Below are 19,010 nucleotides of genomic sequence, written 5' to 3' on the forward strand. Positions count from 1 at the left end.
AATTTTAATATATAGTTTTTTGGTAAATTTTTAATATAATTTTTATACTTTTAAATCTTTTAATTTTCTTTAATAAGCAAAACAAAAGTAGATAAAAAAACGAAAATCACCTGTTCACTCTCTTTCGACCCAGTAGCTTTCGCTTGACAATAATTTACGCAAGACTCATATAGGATGCCCTTAATGATGAGCTGAATAAGCCGATCGTTTTTCGCTGAGGTAACTGGATGCGCGGGATCGGTGCTCTTCCTGTCACCCGGCAGGAACTTCTCTATCAAAGGGTGAACCTCGCGGAAACATTGCACCCTCGCATTACTGGGATTCCAATCCTTGTACTGCAGGTGATCCGTCAGACGCGGCAGAGTAAGCAACAGACAGAGACTGCTGTATTCCTCCTTGGAGGGTGCTACCTTCTCGAGGTCGTTCAACACTTTGACGACCTCCTCTACGGCGTTGTCGACGCTGCCGTTTGTCCCAGTGGCAATAACATTCGCCTCGGACTTGATACACAGCAGCTCGACATACTTGTGCCGTAGGATCGAATACGTGAACTTCCTCATGTCGAAATCCGACAGCGCTTCCAGCGGCTGGATGAACTCGAGAACGTCGTCCCATTGTCCGTCGAGGATCAGTTGACGCAGAAAAAGTACGTCGTCACTGTACTGGCCGTTTATCACGCCGGTCTCACGCTCGAGCGAAAGCTGCGAGATGTGAAGGTCGCGGCTGTGGAGGAACTCCAAAGTCAGTCGCACCACGTCCTCCTCGCGCAGCGTCAGGTGCGCCGCCGGCATCACGTACCGAATACGCAACCTGGATCATTTCATTAAAGCATAAATTGACATATTGCGCCTCATAGTCTTCATATGTCGCATGAGATCACTAATCGCCGAAATACATTTTGCAAAAAAAAAATTTCTGTCAAGAGGTAAATACTGAAGAATTGAGATATTAATATTGAGTTTTAATTTTTCGTGAAAGCTCTTATATAATTGTCTTCTGATAATTGAGTTAATATATAAAAATATATTTTAATTTCTGCGGAATATTTGTAATTTTTCGGGTTACAATAAATTTTTAAAGATGTAGCAAAAATAAATGGGAAAAAATTTGTAATATAACATTTACAATTTTGAAATCAGATATATGTATATTACAAAAAAAAATACTCTTACATTTTAGAAAAATTAATATAAATTTTATGTCAATACTAAATAAATAAATGTAACACATCCGCGTTTAGTTTTTAACAAATTACATTATAAGAAAATAATAAAAAGAATAAAAAATAATATACTTGTATTAAGTATACGTGAATTCCACGTGATTATTATAAACTTTTAATTTTTATCCACGTGCCTTGCGAAACATTAAAAGCTTCGCGCATGTACATGATATTACGAAAATGATTTCTCAGTCACAAAAATATTGAAATTGTCGGATATTACGAGTAATTTAACAGAATATTACTGTATCGTTAGTGGATATTACTATGTAATATCTAGGAATTATGAAATCGCTTCAGGAATTTACCTCTTGGTTTTAAGCTTCGCGTGCTATAATATGAGATAACGATGAAATGCAGGCGAAAGATGGCATAGTGATATTTATATTCAGAGTGGCCCGCAGCGAGAGAGAAGTCTAGATGAACGTCTCGGCATCCAGCCACCCACTTACGCGATAATCAGGGCACGTCTACGGGTGCGCTGGCCCCGAAGTGCAACGAACTCTCGTGAGGAAGTGCTATTTCGTGCATACCATACGTGCATATCATTACCGGGTTTCGTAATCGTGCATTTTACAACAAACGGAAGTCCGCGCGCAAGTCGAATCGCGTCCGCACGAATCCTGATGATTCGTTCAATTGCGTACTGTCTATTTGAGAAACGCATGCTGGTTTACAACATAATGCAAGCGTACGCTTTTCTTTTAGTTAAACAAATGTAACAATTTACATCCACGACATATCGCTCATTCCGATTCAATTATGAAATGGCAATCGAGAATATTAAAAAAAAAATTTAATTAATGAGTTGATAAAAAGCGTTAGTGAAAATCATATATACGTGAAAAATAATTTATTTATATAAAACGAATAAATTAAAAATAATCTATTCATATAAGAAATCAATATCTTTATACTCAATTTTTTGCATTTTTTTGCACTAACGATTTCGACGATATAGTAATTTGAATGTTCATTTGAGTGACGTTTTTAATGAATTTTTTTTGCAACTTACAAGCGTAAATAACTTCACGAAAAATCTCAAATTTCTTTTCGCGGAACACACATCTCATGTTTTTCTCTGAAAAATATAACAGCAAATTAAAAAAAAAATTAAAATTGACGACGTTTCCAAGGTGTTCGATTCCTACGTGGAGTGCGGTATAAGAGCAACGCTGTACTTTTTTAAAACTATTTGATGACATCCATATTTTTTTCTCGGATCATTTTACACAATGTATGCATGTGTGCAAACTGATCAAAGTTCAGAATACGCCAAATTCATAAGTCAGCGTAGATTATTTATTCGAGGTAACGGACCCAAGAATTGTCAGTCCTGGGCAAACTGAAGTAAAAGCAACAGACTACGATGTTTTCGCAACGAGGACTAGTGAGTGCATTTTCTGATATATATTTTATACTTCTTTAACATTTTAATGCTTAACATTTTTTATGCTCTTATCTTCTATAATTAAAAATTTTGAATAATTAAGCTACATCGGCAATAAGCAGAATTTTTATAGAAATCAATATATAATAAACATAAAAGATTTACTTCTTTTGTATTTTACTTTTTTTTCTAATTCAATTGTTACATTGAAAAAATTAATATTCCACAGTAAAGCCATAAATGTGTGTAATCTCTCTCTCTCTCTCTCTCTCTCTGTCTAATAATTTTAAATTGCTTAATAAACAAATAATTTAAAGAATAAATTTTTGTCGTTTGGAGTAATCTGTTTGAGAACAATCTACATAAAGTTTCCTTAATCTCATTCCAGTTCTTAGTGCTGATAATTTCATTGACGAGTATCGTACTTGCCGACGTTCTCGTTCAACCCGGTTACGGACAACCTAACAGCAATACACATTTTTCGGTTCCGCAACAGAAGGTACAATATAAATATATTATACTCTCTCTTTCTAACTGAACAATATAAATATTCTCTCATAGAGTGAAATATCACTTTAAAAGAGTGAAAATTGAACTTGTGCAATTTATGTGATTTAGCACTCTAATAAAAGTCAAAATTCATTCCTATAAAAAATTGAACTTGTTTTCATTCTAAATATACAGAATATGTAACCAAAACAATTAACAAATTAGGAATCGACGCAGCTTTCGGGATTTCAAGCGGTGTATCCCTATTACGCATCGCCCCAAAACATAGGTCGTTCACATTTAGTAAGCTATTCACATCATCTACCATACCATCACCATCATTATCATTATTCGAGGCCGAACAAACTGCACTTCGCAAAGATAGGAGGTCATGGATATACGCGGCCCTCAATGTACGTCGGTTACCGCCCACCCTTGGTACGTGCTAAACGTGTTTTTACTTGATCCGATTAACAACAGCTGTCTCATTAATTTAGTTTCGTAAAATTGTATTATTATTTCATTTCTGTCTTACATTTCGTTTAATTTGATATTTTAAATATAATATTTAATTTGAAGTACATCCAACATCTAATATCCATTTACCTTGTACAATATGCCACTGTGTTGTTGCTAGAAAGTTTTTTTTAATTATTAATTAAATTATTAATGCGAATATGTGATATTTATCGTGCTTCTTGTACGGAAATCGATCCTACAACCTATCGAACTTTCTTAAGAAGAACATGTCCTCAGGTAGTACACCATCGGTACAGAAGATCGCTCACCCCCGATTCTACGAGCACCGAATCCAGCAAATCTGAGGTCGTTACACATGACAATGATGTGGCCGCGAAGTCGCCCTTAACCGACTCCGAGCACTCTACAACTAACGACTCCTTACTTCCAGAACATGAGCCAACCGATAGTAACGGTAAATATTTTAAAGAATAAAAATAATGTTTACCATCTTACTGGGATAACCTATAACGTTCTGCTTATAAAAAATTATATATACAAGTGAATCAATGTATCGACGTTAATGATTTCGCTATCAGTATAAATTGCTCAATTATAGATAAGCATGTGGAGAACCGTCAAATCCCTGACCTATGGTTTAATAAGCCACATTTATTCGGCCTGGATCCAACAATGATGTCATCCCTAATTCAATCGCCCAGTACCGAGGACCAAAACCAAGAGACGTTTCTAAGATTTCCTGAGTACAAACAAGCGCAACAAACGACAACGTCTCAGGAAAATTGTGGTTGTCCTGAGTCTAATTTTCGTATAATTACTAATGAACCTTCCGCAAGAGTGAACTCTCCCCCTGTCGTTATGGAAAAACCGGCAGAGGAAACACCCTACTACCCTGGCAAACCTCGAAGTGCATGGTATTTCTCGCCAATTTCTGCGCCAAAAGTGACGTGGCCGGTTGTTGTCGATCACACACATGAGTCAGACAGATACACGCAGCAACCGTATACCATATGGAGACTGCCAACAAAGATCACACCTGAAGCGACTCATGTAGCAGATATCAGTTTAAGAAGAGACTTAAATAAGAAAACTGTACAAGATATTCTCTACGATATAGAGGAAAATACGGGAGAAATGCGGGCTGCACAAGAAGAACTCGAAAATAACTCTTGGAAGGTAACAATTTTAATATTAACATAATTTGTTTTATGTCCTTAAAGTTTTTTATTTTTATCTGATTTATAGAAATATTTATTATACAATATTTATTACATAAACTTTTATCAATTGAATAAAATACATTTGTCTGTTATAGGATATGAACACGATGAACATCGCTAATCTAAGACAGCATCAAGACAACCCAAAACAGAACCAAACCAAGATCAAATCATTTCTTTTTGTTGTTCCTTTACCCCCGGAGATTAATGAGATTGTGCGACCAACACTACATTACTACCCCACTTATTATAGAAGTAACAACGAACTATCGGGAACTCAAGAGATCGTCAATACACCATCTGCAAGAAACATTTTGCCACGTAAAAATATTTTTGCAAATACTCTCAGCTCATCTGAGTTTAATCCTCCGAATTATGATTACAATTATGTTTTGAACAAATTTTGGAATCAGAATCCTCTGAATACAGATTTCTCTGAATACAAAGACTATAATTTACCTGATATCAGTTCAATCGAGCCTAATGATGTGATTTATACAAATATCGATACTCAAGGGAACATGCTGACACAACAAAGGCAGATGCAATTTTTGGACGACCGATTGTAATGGTTCTGATGTTCTGTATATTATAATTATTATCATTCTTCTCTGTACATACATATTTTTTACAAGCGTACATTACTCATCGAACTCCGTCCACCGAACGGTTGTTAAAAAATGTGCTTGCACAGAGAAAAATGATAATAATGTACTAATATGTATTAATGTATATGTATCAATGTATTAAATAAACATATTTGAATAGAAATTTTGACATACTAGTCATTCAATTACGAGAGTCTAACACAATTATTTCGATAACCTAAGAAAATTATTTTCAGATCTACATCCAACTAAATTTTTAGATACTTTATTTTCGAGTTGCAACATTGACCTTTTCAAATGAATATGTAATGTGATTGTAATAACTGCCTTGTAACAGATCGTAAACTCATCGTATAATAACGCATCGAAGTAACGGAGCACTGAGGCGTTTAAAGTGCGCTGAAACGAGACTTAAAGGCATGCATCGTTTACAACAATATTATTATCGCTGTTGAATTATCGCAAAATAAATTCGGCATTTTATACACTAATTCCAAACAGAGACCTTGAATTTTGCTGTTTTTTTTTTAAGTCGATTATCAATAACACGAAGAATAATAAATTTAATTTTAATGGCAAATTTAAAATGAAATAGTGGCTACTTTAGTTGCGTTGCAGTCTAATATTCCATCACGTAATTAATTAGAAATTTAGGGGTGAGCATATTTATCAAACAGTTATGAAACGTTCGTCAGTCGTTCTACAATGTTTGTCGTACGACTACAAGAATTGACCGTTATGTTGGCTTATAAGTTGTGTAATTAATTTTGCTATAATTAGACATTAAGTCGAGTAGCCCAGTCGTCTGTCAAAATATGTACATGGCACATCATCACTTCAATTCATCATACTGCCAATTAATAGATACATATTAAACAAACTATTTAAAAAAATTTTTTAACTGTTGGATTTTAAGATATATGGAGAAAGTATATAGGCGACTTTGATCTTTTTTTAATATTTGATGACATACATACTTTTTTCTCAGATAATTTTACAATAGCCATAATTTGAGAACTGATTAAATTTCAGAAGATTTGTAGCATTAGTAATTTTATAGATTATTTTATGCTTATGAGAAAATACTTCCAATTGATCTCTTTGCGATTTTAATAAAACTTGATAGGTTTGTAAAAAAAGTAAAAATGTTTAATACATATTTTCATAACCGAGCATGTTTAAAGGGTGAAATCAGTCCTTAAAAATCAAATTTTCGGTCTTCGACTATAAAAAAATTAATTTTTATATCTCTAGATAACTTTCGAAATTTATTTTGTACTTTTACAAAATTACGCTATATCATCCTTCGTTTAAAAGTTATAACTACAAAAATTAAAAACTTAGCAAGTTTTCGAGGGCTGATTTCGCTGCTTAAACATGTTTAATTATAAAAATATGTATAGACAATTTTTGCCCCCTCTACAAACCCACCAAGTTTAATTAAAATCAAAGAGAGATAAATATATCATACTATAAAATATTAAATCAATATACTATATTAAATCATTTTTTTATATAATAATATAAATTATTTAAAATTGTATCGCTAAAAATATGCAAGGCAAATTAATTGTCCACCGTTATGAAACAATGAAACACTTTGAAATTTATACAGCTGTTTAAATGTTTTTTAAACAATTTAAACATTTGTAACATTTTAAAAATTTAAACATTTGTACATTATTGTATAAAAGCAAAATATTCTAAGCAAGATAATTTACGTCGAAAGAAACTTCGTTTAAATTTATGCATGTACTTACGAGATATCAAGAATATTCTTATATCAAATGACATATTCTTTTAATGAATGACTATTGTATAAATCACATAATATTATAAACAGAGTGTAAAATGTAGAATGCATATGTATTTTTGATAAACCAGATGGAAAAAACGCCAACAGATATGTGATCAATTACGCTTATGAATATAATTAATTCTCGCGACCGTACTGATAAAGACCAGAATATCCGTTAAAAATACAGAAGTACCTTCAAGAATTTAATAGAGAGAGTTGTGCAATAAATTTAGTTTTTCATTTTCAAAAAAAATCAACATTATTAATATAAAATTAGTACAAATATGTAATATAGGTATCTTTCTAAGGAACCAAGTTTATCAATATGACTCCAACCATTTGAAAGAACAGCCTCGCAAAGGACTTTCAGTTACAATCGAGAGGCAAACTGAAAACCCGTTTGTACCCAGCATTCCTTTTTCAGCGTACATCGGCCCACATGTCACATTAAAATTTAACGGAGAATTAAGCAAAACAGATGAAAACAATAATATACTTAAAGAACAAAAATTATTCGTATATAGAGTTTTTCTTTAAAAATGTTCGCAAAACGTACGAAACCGTAGTAGGAATGTTCCAAGAGATTTATGAAAGTAAGTTTAAAAAAATATATACATGTTTTTACAATGAAAATATATACCTATCCATTATACAAAGAAAACATGATAATTAAACATTTTCTTTATTGTAGACGTTGTAGACGCAACAACAAAATATTTTACCTAATTAACACTAAGGATGAAAAAAATCCGTGGGCAGAGAACAATGCATCAGGCAATCAAACGGAAGCAAGTACACCTCAAACAACTCCTAGCTTCGATGAATCGTTGATTAATCAGCAAACTACGCCAGCTAAAATTGACAACAACAAAAAGAAGCCCGAAGATACTAAAGATTCATTGACATCTGAGAGCACAGGGTGTTGCATTCACATAAATGTCGGTCTAACTGGTTGCCTATTCGTACACAACTGCGTACGCTTCGGCATGTCGGTAAAATATTGCTGAGAAATCTAGTCAAACTAATGATGTGGCCGCAAAGTCGCCCTAAACGTCAGTTAAGCAACTGACTACAACTAACGACTTACTTCCAGAAAATGAGCCTACTAGCGATAAATATCATAACAAAGGTACATTTCAATTAATTTTTAGCTTGCATTTTCCTTACCTCATTATTCCGCGTGCATTCCAAATGTCAATTGATATTGTCTCAGTTTATCTGAGTCTGAATTTATGAATGATGATTAGAATTGTACTAATGTATTAAATAAACATATTTGAATGGAAATTTTGACACAATAGTCATTTAATACCAACATAATTATTTTGATAGTCTAACAAAATTATTTTCAAATCTGCATCCAACTAAATTTTTAGATACTATATTTTCGAGATGCAACATTGATCTTTTCAAATGAATATGTAATGTGACTGTAATGACTAATGACTGCCTTGTAACAGATCGTAAACTCATCGTATAATAACGCATCGAAGTAACGGAGCACTGAGGCGTTTAAAGTGCGCTGAAACGAGACTTAAAGGCACGCATTGTGTTTACAACGATGTTATTATCGCTGTTGCATGAGAATTATCGCGAAATAAATTCAGCTTTTTATACACTAATTCCAAATAGAGACCCTTGAATTTCGCTGTCCTTTTTCAAGTCGACGATTATCAGTAACACGAAGAATAATAAATTTAATTTTAATGGCAAATTTAAAATGAAATAGTGGCTACTTTAATTGCGTTGCAGTCTAATATTCCATCACGCAATTAATTAAAAATTTAGGGGTAAGCATATTTATCAAATAGTTAGAAATCGTTCGCCAGTCGTTCCACAACGTTTATCGTAATAACGATCGAAAGAATTGGCCGTTACGCTTGTAAGTTGTGTTGTTAATTTTGCTATAATTAGACATTAAGTCAATGAGTAATCCCAATTGTCTGTCAAAATAAAATATACATGGCACATTATCACTTCATATACTGCCAATTAGTAGATACGTATTTAACAAATTATTTTTAAAAACTCTTGGATTATAAACTATATGAAAACTTATTTACAAAATTAAGATTGTTCTATAAAACATATACATATATAACAAATACATACATATATAACAAATTACTTTTTTAAATTGAAAAACTCTTTGATCAGATGGAAATTTTTTTACAATTAAAATCGATCTATAAAATAGAAACGAATTGGTGATAATCACGATCCACTGATCGAGATACAACGTTGATCTCTTCTAATGAAAACACATAATGTGGCCTAAATCCAAAGATGTGTCTAACTGGATTTCGTGCTCTTAGAATCGGACCCAAACAATCTTCTATCCCGGTGATGTACTAATCTAAGGAAATAACTTCAGAAATAACTCTTCTCTCTCTCTCTCTCTCTCTCTCTCTGAACAAAATAAATATACTCTCTAAATCTTATAAAATGAAATATTATTCTAAAAAAGTCAAAATTGAACTTAGAATTTTTCAAGTGATTTGTCTCTAATAAAAGTCAAAATACTCATATGGAACGAAAATTATCGAGTGATTTTTCACTCTACAAGATTAATAATAGAGCATACATTCAAGATATTTAAAAATTCATTTAATTTGATATTTTTAACGTAATAGAGAAAAGTCATCAATATTAGTATACTATTTTGTTTTAATATTTCTTAGATAAAAATAAAACTTTAAAAATATAAATATAAATTAGGAAGTGTCTTTTATCAGATTATGTAACAATTTTTATAATATTGTTTTCATAATACTATTTTGCATATTCTAATAATTATTTTCGTAACATAAAAAAATAGAGAAATTGGGTACCAAAGCTGGCATAGTAGTGACAGAATTCAGACACAGTCCCATAGAAGAGTTTTATATATATACATACATACATACATACATACATATATATATATATATATATATATATATATATATATATATATATATATAATAAATTAATAAACTAAATAATAAAATATATTTCTATGTACTAAATAATAAAAAATATGAAAAAAAATTATACAAATTTTATTCTCCCTTTTCAAAAATTCGTTTAGTAGATTTTATACAGATTTTATATAGAAGCCATAAATGTATGAACTATGGGTTTTTACTTTCTCAATTAACTAGGCAGATCGTGTTTTTATCAGTATTAATACAGTACAATGTTTAATTTTCAAGAAATACAGGAGTGCCGCTTTAGAAGATCTATGCCAATATTAGCGACCTTCCTCTAATTAATTTGAAGTATATTTAACATCTGTATCAGTTTGCCTTATGCAACAAATACGTACGCTACTATATTATTGTCAAATATCTTCAGCTGATGTCAATAAGCCTTCAATCGAAACCTGAGTATGTACTTCATACAAATTAAATGTGCATGGTGGAAGTTGAGAGTAATTATAATAAACAGAACGTGAAAATTATTTATTGTTGATGACATGACAAACGTAGATGCAATTTTTAGATAACTAACCATAATAATTTTCACGTTCTGTTTATTATAATTGTTCTCATCTTCCACCATGCATATTTACTTTTTTTATTAATACTGTTTATTAATAAGGTATGGATATGACACTGTTATCGATTTCTGTCACGTTACCTTGAAGCAACGAGTCGATTGACCGTAATGATTTTCATGTTCTATTTACTATAATTACTCTCATCTCTCCTCCTCTCCGTACACGCATAATTTTTTTTTACACGCGCACATTCCTTATCGATCCGTTCGTTCGGTAGTTGAACTTTTATGTACAATTTTTTAAATAAGGAATAAAATGTTTCACGTTAATATTATAAGTAGATGTTTTAAGGTTTCAAATAAACGTATTTTAATGGGAATATTATATTCTCTTTGTTATACTTTTTAACATGGTATAAACTTTATTGAAAACTTCAATTACAATTCAAAATTACTCGAATTTACACATAATATTATAATCTTAATAAAATTACTGTAATCTTTTCATTAAGGTTGTAAATATATGTATTAAAACAAATAACATTAAATAAATAGTGTAAGCACAATATAAAATTAATATTGACAATATAATATTAATAACATTAAATCTAAAACATCCTGTGTATTCTTTTTATAAGTTAATCAGGGAGAAAACAGTTTCATAATTGAATAAAGATTGCGCGATAATATCTAGGTTGTACGTATAAAAATTATGAAGTTTTATGATGGAATATAATTTCATCAACATGGAGGGTTTTCATCAACAATTCGAACTTGGATTATAGGTGATAAGTGCATACAGAAGCGAAATGAAAATTCAATTTCAATTTGCCGAGAGAGTTAATTGAACTGAACGTAGGGATCAAGCTTTACGCCGTACGTCTGTAAAGTGTGCGAATGCCTACCGGAAAAGGAGGGCAAACACTGATCGAGCAATTTCTGACTCGCTTTCGGATGCATGTCGTTCTGATGGAATACATTTCTTCCATTCCGCGAAAAGCAGGATGAGTGAATGTTTATTTTTTGTTTATTGATAGGACAAACATTAATCTTCGAAACGCGATAAAAATTGAGTGTGGAATCATATTTATTATATCTCAAATAGAGTCTCAGGAAATTACAGACAGACATAACAACACATTAAAGAAATATTAAGTAATAACGTTACGGAATCAATTGTGATAATCGCGAAGTCCATTGATCGAGATGCATCGTTGATCTTTTCAAATAATGTGCTTACCGGTTGTAGCAGATCGTAAACTCATCGTATAATAACGCATCGAGGTAACGGAGCACTGAAGCGTTTAAAGTACGTTGAAAGTTATGAAACGAGACATAAAAAGCACGTGTTTATAACGATGTAATTATCGATACATGAACGTTCTCTCGAAATAAATTCGGCTTTTTGTACGCAAATTTCAACCAACGACCTGTGAATTTCACTATGTTTATTTTGAAGTCAATAACGCGGTAAGAATTTTAATGACAAATTTAAAATGTAATAGTGATTGTTTTATTTGTGTCACTTGCAATTCGGTATTCCAGCACGTAATTCATTAGAAATTTAGGGGCAAACACATCAACGGTTACAAATTGTTCGCCTGTCGTTCCAAAACATTTGCCACAATAACGACCACAAGAATTAACCGTTGTTGGCTTACAAATTGTGTAATTAATTTTGCTATAATTAGACATTAAGTCAACGAATAATGTCTATCGACCCAGTCGTCTGTCAAAATATGTACATGGCACATCATCACTTCATATACTGTCAATTAATAGATACATATTTAACAAACTATTAAAAAAATTTTTAAACTCTTGGATTTTAAGTTATATGGGGAAAATGTATATAGGCGTTTAAAAGTTATAACCAAAAAATCAAAACTTTAGCTAAGTTTTCGAGGGCTGATTTCGCTTCTTAAACATGTTTAATTATAAAAATATGTATCAACAATTTTTGCCCTCTCTACAAACCCACCAAGTTTAATTAAAATCGGAAAGAGCTTTCCCTCACTAGTGGCAGATTAAGAAGTGTTAGTCTCGGACTGCAGCAAGATCAACAAAAAAATTACGATGTTTTTATATCGATTAGTAAGTAAACTTTTTGATATATATTTTGCATTTACTTTTATAGGGAAAAATTGCTGAATAGCTGCGCTCCTATATGAGCATCAAATTCAAGAAACCTGCAATCGTTGCAAACGGCAATGATGTGACTATGAGTTCCCCTTAACCGATATCAAACACTCTAAAACCATCGACTCATTACTTCCAGAATACAAGCCTATCGCTATTAATAGTAAATCTCTTAAAGAATAAAAATAAAGTTTAACATCTTCAAGGGATATTCTAAAGTATCGCTTATTTTTAAAATTGCGTAGCCGTATACGAGTTTCTAATGAAACACAAACGTAAATCAATGTATCGACATTAATGTAAATTCGCTTTTAATATAAACTGTTCAATTGCAGATAAGCATATGGAGAACCGTCAAATCAAAGATGAGCATATGACGAGCTCACGTTTCGATCTGCTCGGATCTAATGTTTCCTAGATGTTTCCTAGAGATTGTCAGTATAATCTCGACAAAATGCAACAAGTGCTTCTAAAATTTCTCAACGACACACAAGCACAATTAACGACAACAGCGTCTGAGGGAAATAAACCACAATGTATAACTCATGAAGCTAAATTACATCTCCTTAAAAATAATAAACTTATAAGATTGGACGGTTTCAAAAGTGAAGAGTGTTCAAACGAAGAAAACGGCTGTCGCCGAGTGAATTTCAAAGGGAACTTTGTAAGTTTGACGAGCTCGTTGCTGAGTTTTGCCGTTCTCCCCTAACTTCAACTTTGACATCTCCTTGACTCTCTGCCGCGACTTCCCCATCGCATAACCCGCATTTATAATTCCAACTTACCGGCATTCATATATTCCGTTCCCTTCGCGATATGTTATATGCGCAGACAAGAATCGTTTGTTAATTTATACCACGACCTTTGAAGCAATCCAATATAACGGTGCACATCCTTCTGCAGGACAAAATTAATCGAGCATGCAAACGAGAGGAGAGTATCGCTTTCGCAGATCACTTTGCTTTTCCACACATATCGATTTTTCCAGTTAAATGAACGGTAAAACCTTCACAATCATAGGAAGTACGGAGATGAAGTCTATAATTTCTCATTCTAATAAATTAACATTTATAAGTAATCTTTATAAGTAAGCTGTTACACTAATTCTGTCATATGTTATCATAAAGTTAAAATATTGTGTTATTGATTGAAATCATGGAAAGACTAACGAGTTATTGTTTATAACTCACTGCTGCTTAAGTAACTTATTAAGCAAAAAGTTTTTAAATTACAGCTTTCCGTATTAGGTAATGATATAAATTATAAAAAAAATTAAATTGAAAATAAAAATTATACATCTGTGCCTAATCACAAACACGTAGATACATTATTTTCACAGTAGAATAATCGAATTAATCTCCTATTTAAAAATTTTCGCATTAGGTTAGCAGAACATACAATCTCAGACATTGTAATAATAAGTTAAATGTATTTGAAAATGGAAACTTCGAGGAATCATTTTATTTTTCAAAATCAGAAAAAGAAAAATACGACCTGTGTCATTAGACTAATGCAAACAGCTGTTCTGAGAAAAATCCGGACTTTATAAAAGCTGGATATACGGATACGTTGGAGAGCTTACATTGTAAGGGGGGGAAAAAAAAAAACGGAGAATACTGTCGCGTGACCTATCTTCGTAGGTAAACCAAGCGTCGAATACCGGTACCAGTCTCGGCTTACGGGGTCAAAGCTGACCTGATGAATACCTCTATTACAAGATGGCTAATGGCTTCTTTGCGCTGCGAAGATTTTCTCTTGGAAATATTGCTTCTGGTTGGTGAAAAAGCGGAAAGCCTTCCACAAACTACTCGCTTCTTATCACCAGCGTACCAGGTTCAACGTACTGATACACCGAAATTAACATCACATCGCTGCAAAGTCTAAATTTAACGCAAACGCCTCAGTGGTTGAAACACTAAATTAAATCTGTCAACGCTAAATTCGTCGCTAAATTAAATCTCACGACGCTAAATTGAACCTGTCAACGCTAAGTCTCGCCATAAATTCGAAATAACTTCCACAAAAATAATGAATTCTTGGCAAATCGTAAGCAGTTATAAAAAATATCATATAGAAAGATTGTCTATAATCAGAGCACAGGCATTGCTCATAGCGCCCTTTCTTTACACGATATATGTCAAATCTTTACTATATTTAACGATGACTCACCGATCCATAAACGACTAGTGATCATGTCTACACACAAAATTACCAACGCTGATTCAACGATTATAAACGATGTTTGTCACTGCATACATAAAACCGTCCCATTATTAAAAAGAAAATTATCCATATTATATGAAAAAAAGATGTAAAAATAAATTTACGAGTATTATCGGAAGATTGGCAGCTATTACCTATCGATCGTTCTCAAACTGCACTTACGAAGAAGTAGAATACATTACGCTACTAAGATATTTGCTATTAATGCAATGTGGAAATTGAGTTATCGGAAATCTGTGTATTATAAAATAAACGAAGGAGGAGATAAGGCTAATATACACATCTTAGGATGACAGGTTGGAAGATTGTATCATTAATTGTAAACAAATCATTTGATTTAAGAATTCTTATTTTTAGATTGAAGGTAGCGATAACGAGATCACAAGAGAATGAAGAAAGAGGAAGCATGCATAATTATGACAAGTAATTAATTAATATTTACGTCTTCCGGGCCGCGCGTTTATACGTCGTAGCCAACATTCACGCGAGAAGAAGGCTCAATAATTATTCCTCAGCAACGTACACACATTACACGCGCGACGCGAACATTTAGAGCGGGATGCAAGAAGTAAGTCGACGGAGCACGTGGCCGAGGATGCACGTACGTGTGACGTTACGCGACGTACTGGCTCAATACCGCCGGACGTCGAGGCGCCGCCGCTACGACGCCGACGTATCGGCCGGAAGTAACACCCTTTGCGATTACGGTCGTGAGAATAAGAGCAACGCGCATCGAGATTGCGTCGCACGTGCAAAAGCCACCCAGCGAGAAAATCAATCTCCCCTAAGAGCGTCAAAACAAACCCATAGAAACGCGTCACACGGCGCAAAAGGGATGTCGCTGGCGAACACTTGAATGCCGTTAAACGAGTAATGTAATCTACACATTTATGCGTATGCGTCTATCTGAAAGTTACGTACGGTTCAATGTTTCGTGTTTGATATGTGATGAAATCTGTATATAGAGCAAAAATATAATATAATGCAACATTTTGTTCTATAGTTTTTGTTTCATCTGCGCAGATTTTATTTGTGTTGCTTATGCAACATCTCTTGTCAGCTTTGGACAGAAAGCATATATGAACTTCAATGTCTACAACAACTTTATAAATAAAAAGTACTTTTAACCATATTTGTGTAAATAACATGTGCATTTAGACGCTACGGTAATTCTGGTTTATAGAACTGGAAAGGATAAATAAAGCAGTTGAAGATATAAAGAGTAATCCACCTTCAAGGTAAGTAACCTGTATCAGAAGAGTTAATTAAATTAATTATTAACCAAGTTATTTAAGCCTTTTCCGTGTACCAGACATAAAAAATTATACAATTTCTTATAAAATATAAAAATATATATATGTATATATTTATGTATATATTTTTTATAAAATATAAATTTCTGCTTCTGTCGGTCATATGGAAAAAACCCATACACACATATATATATATAGATGCAGGCCTTGGTGGGGTATACCGGATTTGGTACATCAAATCCGGTATACCCCACCAAGACCAGTATTTGAACTTGATCCAACTCAAATACAGGTGTTGGTGGGGTATACCGGATAAGGTAAATCCTGTATACTGGACCAAAATTTTATCCGGGAATAAATCGCGTATAAGGTCAGGACGTTAATGAGAAACCACCATCTCTCAACGCATAATTTAATCGTTCAACGTTATCAAGAATCCTTTCTTCAATATTTAAATTTATACTTCCATTTACCTGTTCGATTACCCCCGGCCATATTGTAATTAAATTGATTTAAAAAAATCGAAGAAAAATGAAACGCAAATTCTTCCTTCGAGATGCCCATCTTAATTAAGCGTCTAATTAAATACAATTACACCTGGAGACGAACCGGCCGCGGTAAGAATTTCGCAAATATCGAGACGTTGCATTAAAGAAGAATTTTAACGAGTAACTTCGAGATAAGTCTTGCGGCTTCGACATCTTCGTACGTAAAACCGTGGAAATACCAGTCCCCTGTGACCTCTCTTATATAATCTTCACCTACGCGACTACCTTCTCCGGAATACTTGAAGCCAGGTCGACTTCCGCATCGAAGAAACATATCTCCGCAGCCGCGAGTATTTCATTGCCAAGGGCCAGTATTCATCCATAAACATTTTTTGCAGAATCGCGTCGAGAAATGATGAAGGGAGCGAATAACGGCGAATTCGCGAGATCCAACAAAGTTCCGCGAATAAATCGCGCAACTTTACGAAAAGAAAATTGCACATTATGCATACGACTATAATTATCAGCAAATTAATATTGCTGCTCGCGATGTAAAGTTAATTAAATAGTATCGCGTCCGTTGCATAATATGATTCAAAAAGAATTATTTTTTTATGCAGAAATTAATTTACTTCTCCCGGCATGTACCGTTTCGAAATGCGATTCAAATCTCGGAAGAAATAATTAAAGATTCACATGCACAGGTTTTCGCCAAAGCATGAAATTAGGAAAAAATGTATAGGCACATGTTAGAAAATCTAACATTATAAATAATGAATATTCGACTATAATTTTTGCAATTTTTGTTATTAAATCATATGTAACTTTACCTTTAAATTTATATTTTTTATAGATATTTGCTATTTTAATTACACATATATTATTGTAAAAAAAATCGGAAAAAATTTTTTTCTATTTTTATAAGAATATAATTAATCAATTGTATAAAAAATAAATACATTTACGCTTATTATTTCTAGATAATATCTTTTCTGTAAAAATTAAGGATTGACATTAAAAATGATTATCAAATTATATTTTTTCACCATAATGTCGACAATACGTGTAAAAAATAAATTGTTGTCATTAAATTAAGTGTCGAATTAAATTTTCCTAAATTCGGCTTTTGCTTTTGACGAATATCAAGCGAAGAATGTAAGAATGAACTTGACGAAGTCGGTGCAGCGCGACGTGTTCTGGAGCAATGTCCGTTCCGGGCTACGTGCTTCCCTTAATTGAGCATGCACTAATCCCCCTTTCCTTCGTCGTTGGCCTGGAGGGGCCCACGACGTGATTCCCCACGTGTGGTCGCGCCTTAATTGCGCGTGCGCCCACTTCAAGCCAGACGATTCTTTTCTTCATCTTCCTCGCCATCCCGACATTAAACCGTGCTCGCGTACACGCGTAATAAATTGAAGTCGTGCATTTTGTGTGCTTGTGTGCGAAATTGTACTGCTCGGTCTTAGGACGAAAGACCAACCGTGAAGAATGCGATTAACTCCACATAATTCAGTGTGACTTCGGTTAAGATAATGATTTCAGTTTTACCGTATTATCTTCCTCACTGCGTTGCAAAAGTACCAAATGTTAAAGTTTCTTAGAGATATAAATAATTAAATCATATTTTTATTTTAATTAGAAATATATTGTATTTAATTCCTATGTTGCTGAATAAATGCCGATTTATTTTTATCCATGAAAAGAAGATCGCTTTTTTTATAGTGTGTAAAAAGATTTAGATAAGCGTCATGTTCAAGATATCTCTCATGACTTGGAACTCGCTGACTCCGGTAAAAAAGAGGGTCAGTCTGCGACTCGCTTCGCTCAGAGTTTGGCGCGAGATGCGACCGCGCCTCTTGATTCTATGAGATACGTATTATTTTAGCGTTAAGAATCGATTGATGGCATTTGCCAAAGTTCTTGCAATTTTGCAGTTTAGAAACTCATTTATCACAGTCACAACTCTTTATTAGCATCAACTCATTACAAAGTATCTAAAGTCGAAGAAGTCACATTAAGAATCATCTTGTTAACACTCGCATAAAATTAAACGTGACTTTTTTCTCGAAACATGATTCAGTTTTTACTATCAGATATTATTTCTAAAGAATTTATAACGTTTACGACGATGACACGATACGAGTCTACGATCAGCACAAATATTATCGAAACATGCGCCACGAGTACCACGTAATCTCCGCGTAGACCTGTTTATCAATG

The 19,010-nt window shown here is 33.1% G+C and overlaps 2 protein-coding genes across 9 annotated transcripts in view; one reads left to right on the plus strand and one right to left on the minus strand.

Annotated features, from left to right (window-relative positions):
• The window catches only part of LOC105208054 (WD repeat-containing protein 47), a 73,077-nt gene that overhangs the window by 46,623 nt on the left and 7,444 nt on the right, over window positions 1-19,010 (minus strand). For 4 of the 6 annotated variants that reach the window (XM_011177803.3, XM_026136872.2, XM_039454919.1 and 1 more), the window contains exon 2: window positions 111-810. In XM_011177803.3, the coding sequence (XP_011176105.2) occupies window positions 111-810 (700 nt within the window). Of the gene's footprint in view, window positions 1-110; window positions 811-2,237; window positions 2,304-15,491; window positions 16,354-19,010 lie in introns of those variants that run through there. The other 2 variants (XM_026136873.2, XM_026136874.2) reach the window with 2 other exon arrangements.
• On the plus strand, window positions 2,464-5,578 carry LOC105208055. Of its 3 annotated transcripts, none has more exons than XM_011177809.3 (6): window positions 2,464-2,612; window positions 3,001-3,111; window positions 3,327-3,539; window positions 3,858-4,035; window positions 4,180-4,757; window positions 4,897-5,578. In XM_011177809.3, exons 1-6 carry the CDS (start codon window positions 2,592-2,594, stop codon window positions 5,368-5,370), a joined length of 1,575 nt encoding a protein of 524 aa, XP_011176111.1. In that variant the 5' UTR covers window positions 2,464-2,591; the 3' UTR covers window positions 5,371-5,578. The 3 variants fall into 3 exon arrangements, with proteins under 3 accessions (XP_011176111.1, XP_011176112.1, XP_011176113.1); XM_011177810.3 differs by having other exon boundaries at window positions 3,339-3,539; XM_011177811.3 differs by lacking the exon at window positions 3,327-3,539.

This window comes from Solenopsis invicta, chromosome 11 (assembly GCF_016802725.1).
Source record: "Solenopsis invicta isolate M01_SB chromosome 11, UNIL_Sinv_3.0, whole genome shotgun sequence".
In the NCBI taxonomy this organism is placed as follows: Eukaryota; Metazoa; Arthropoda; class Insecta; order Hymenoptera; family Formicidae; genus Solenopsis; species Solenopsis invicta.

What these genes read in the sequence shown, in the direction of transcription:
- LOC105208055 (XM_011177809.3), top strand. Translation starts at nt 2,592, where the DNA reads ATGTTTTCGCAACGAGGACTA. An exon ending in TGTTTTCGCAACGAGGACTA is followed by an intron (nt 2,613 to 3,000) that starts GTGAGTGCATTT and finishes ATCTCATTCCAG; the next exon opens with TTCTTAGTGCTGATAATTTC. An exon ending in TGAGCCAACCGATAGTAACG is followed by an intron (nt 4,036 to 4,179) that starts GTAAATATTTTA and finishes GCTCAATTATAG; the next exon opens with ATAAGCATGTGGAGAACCGT.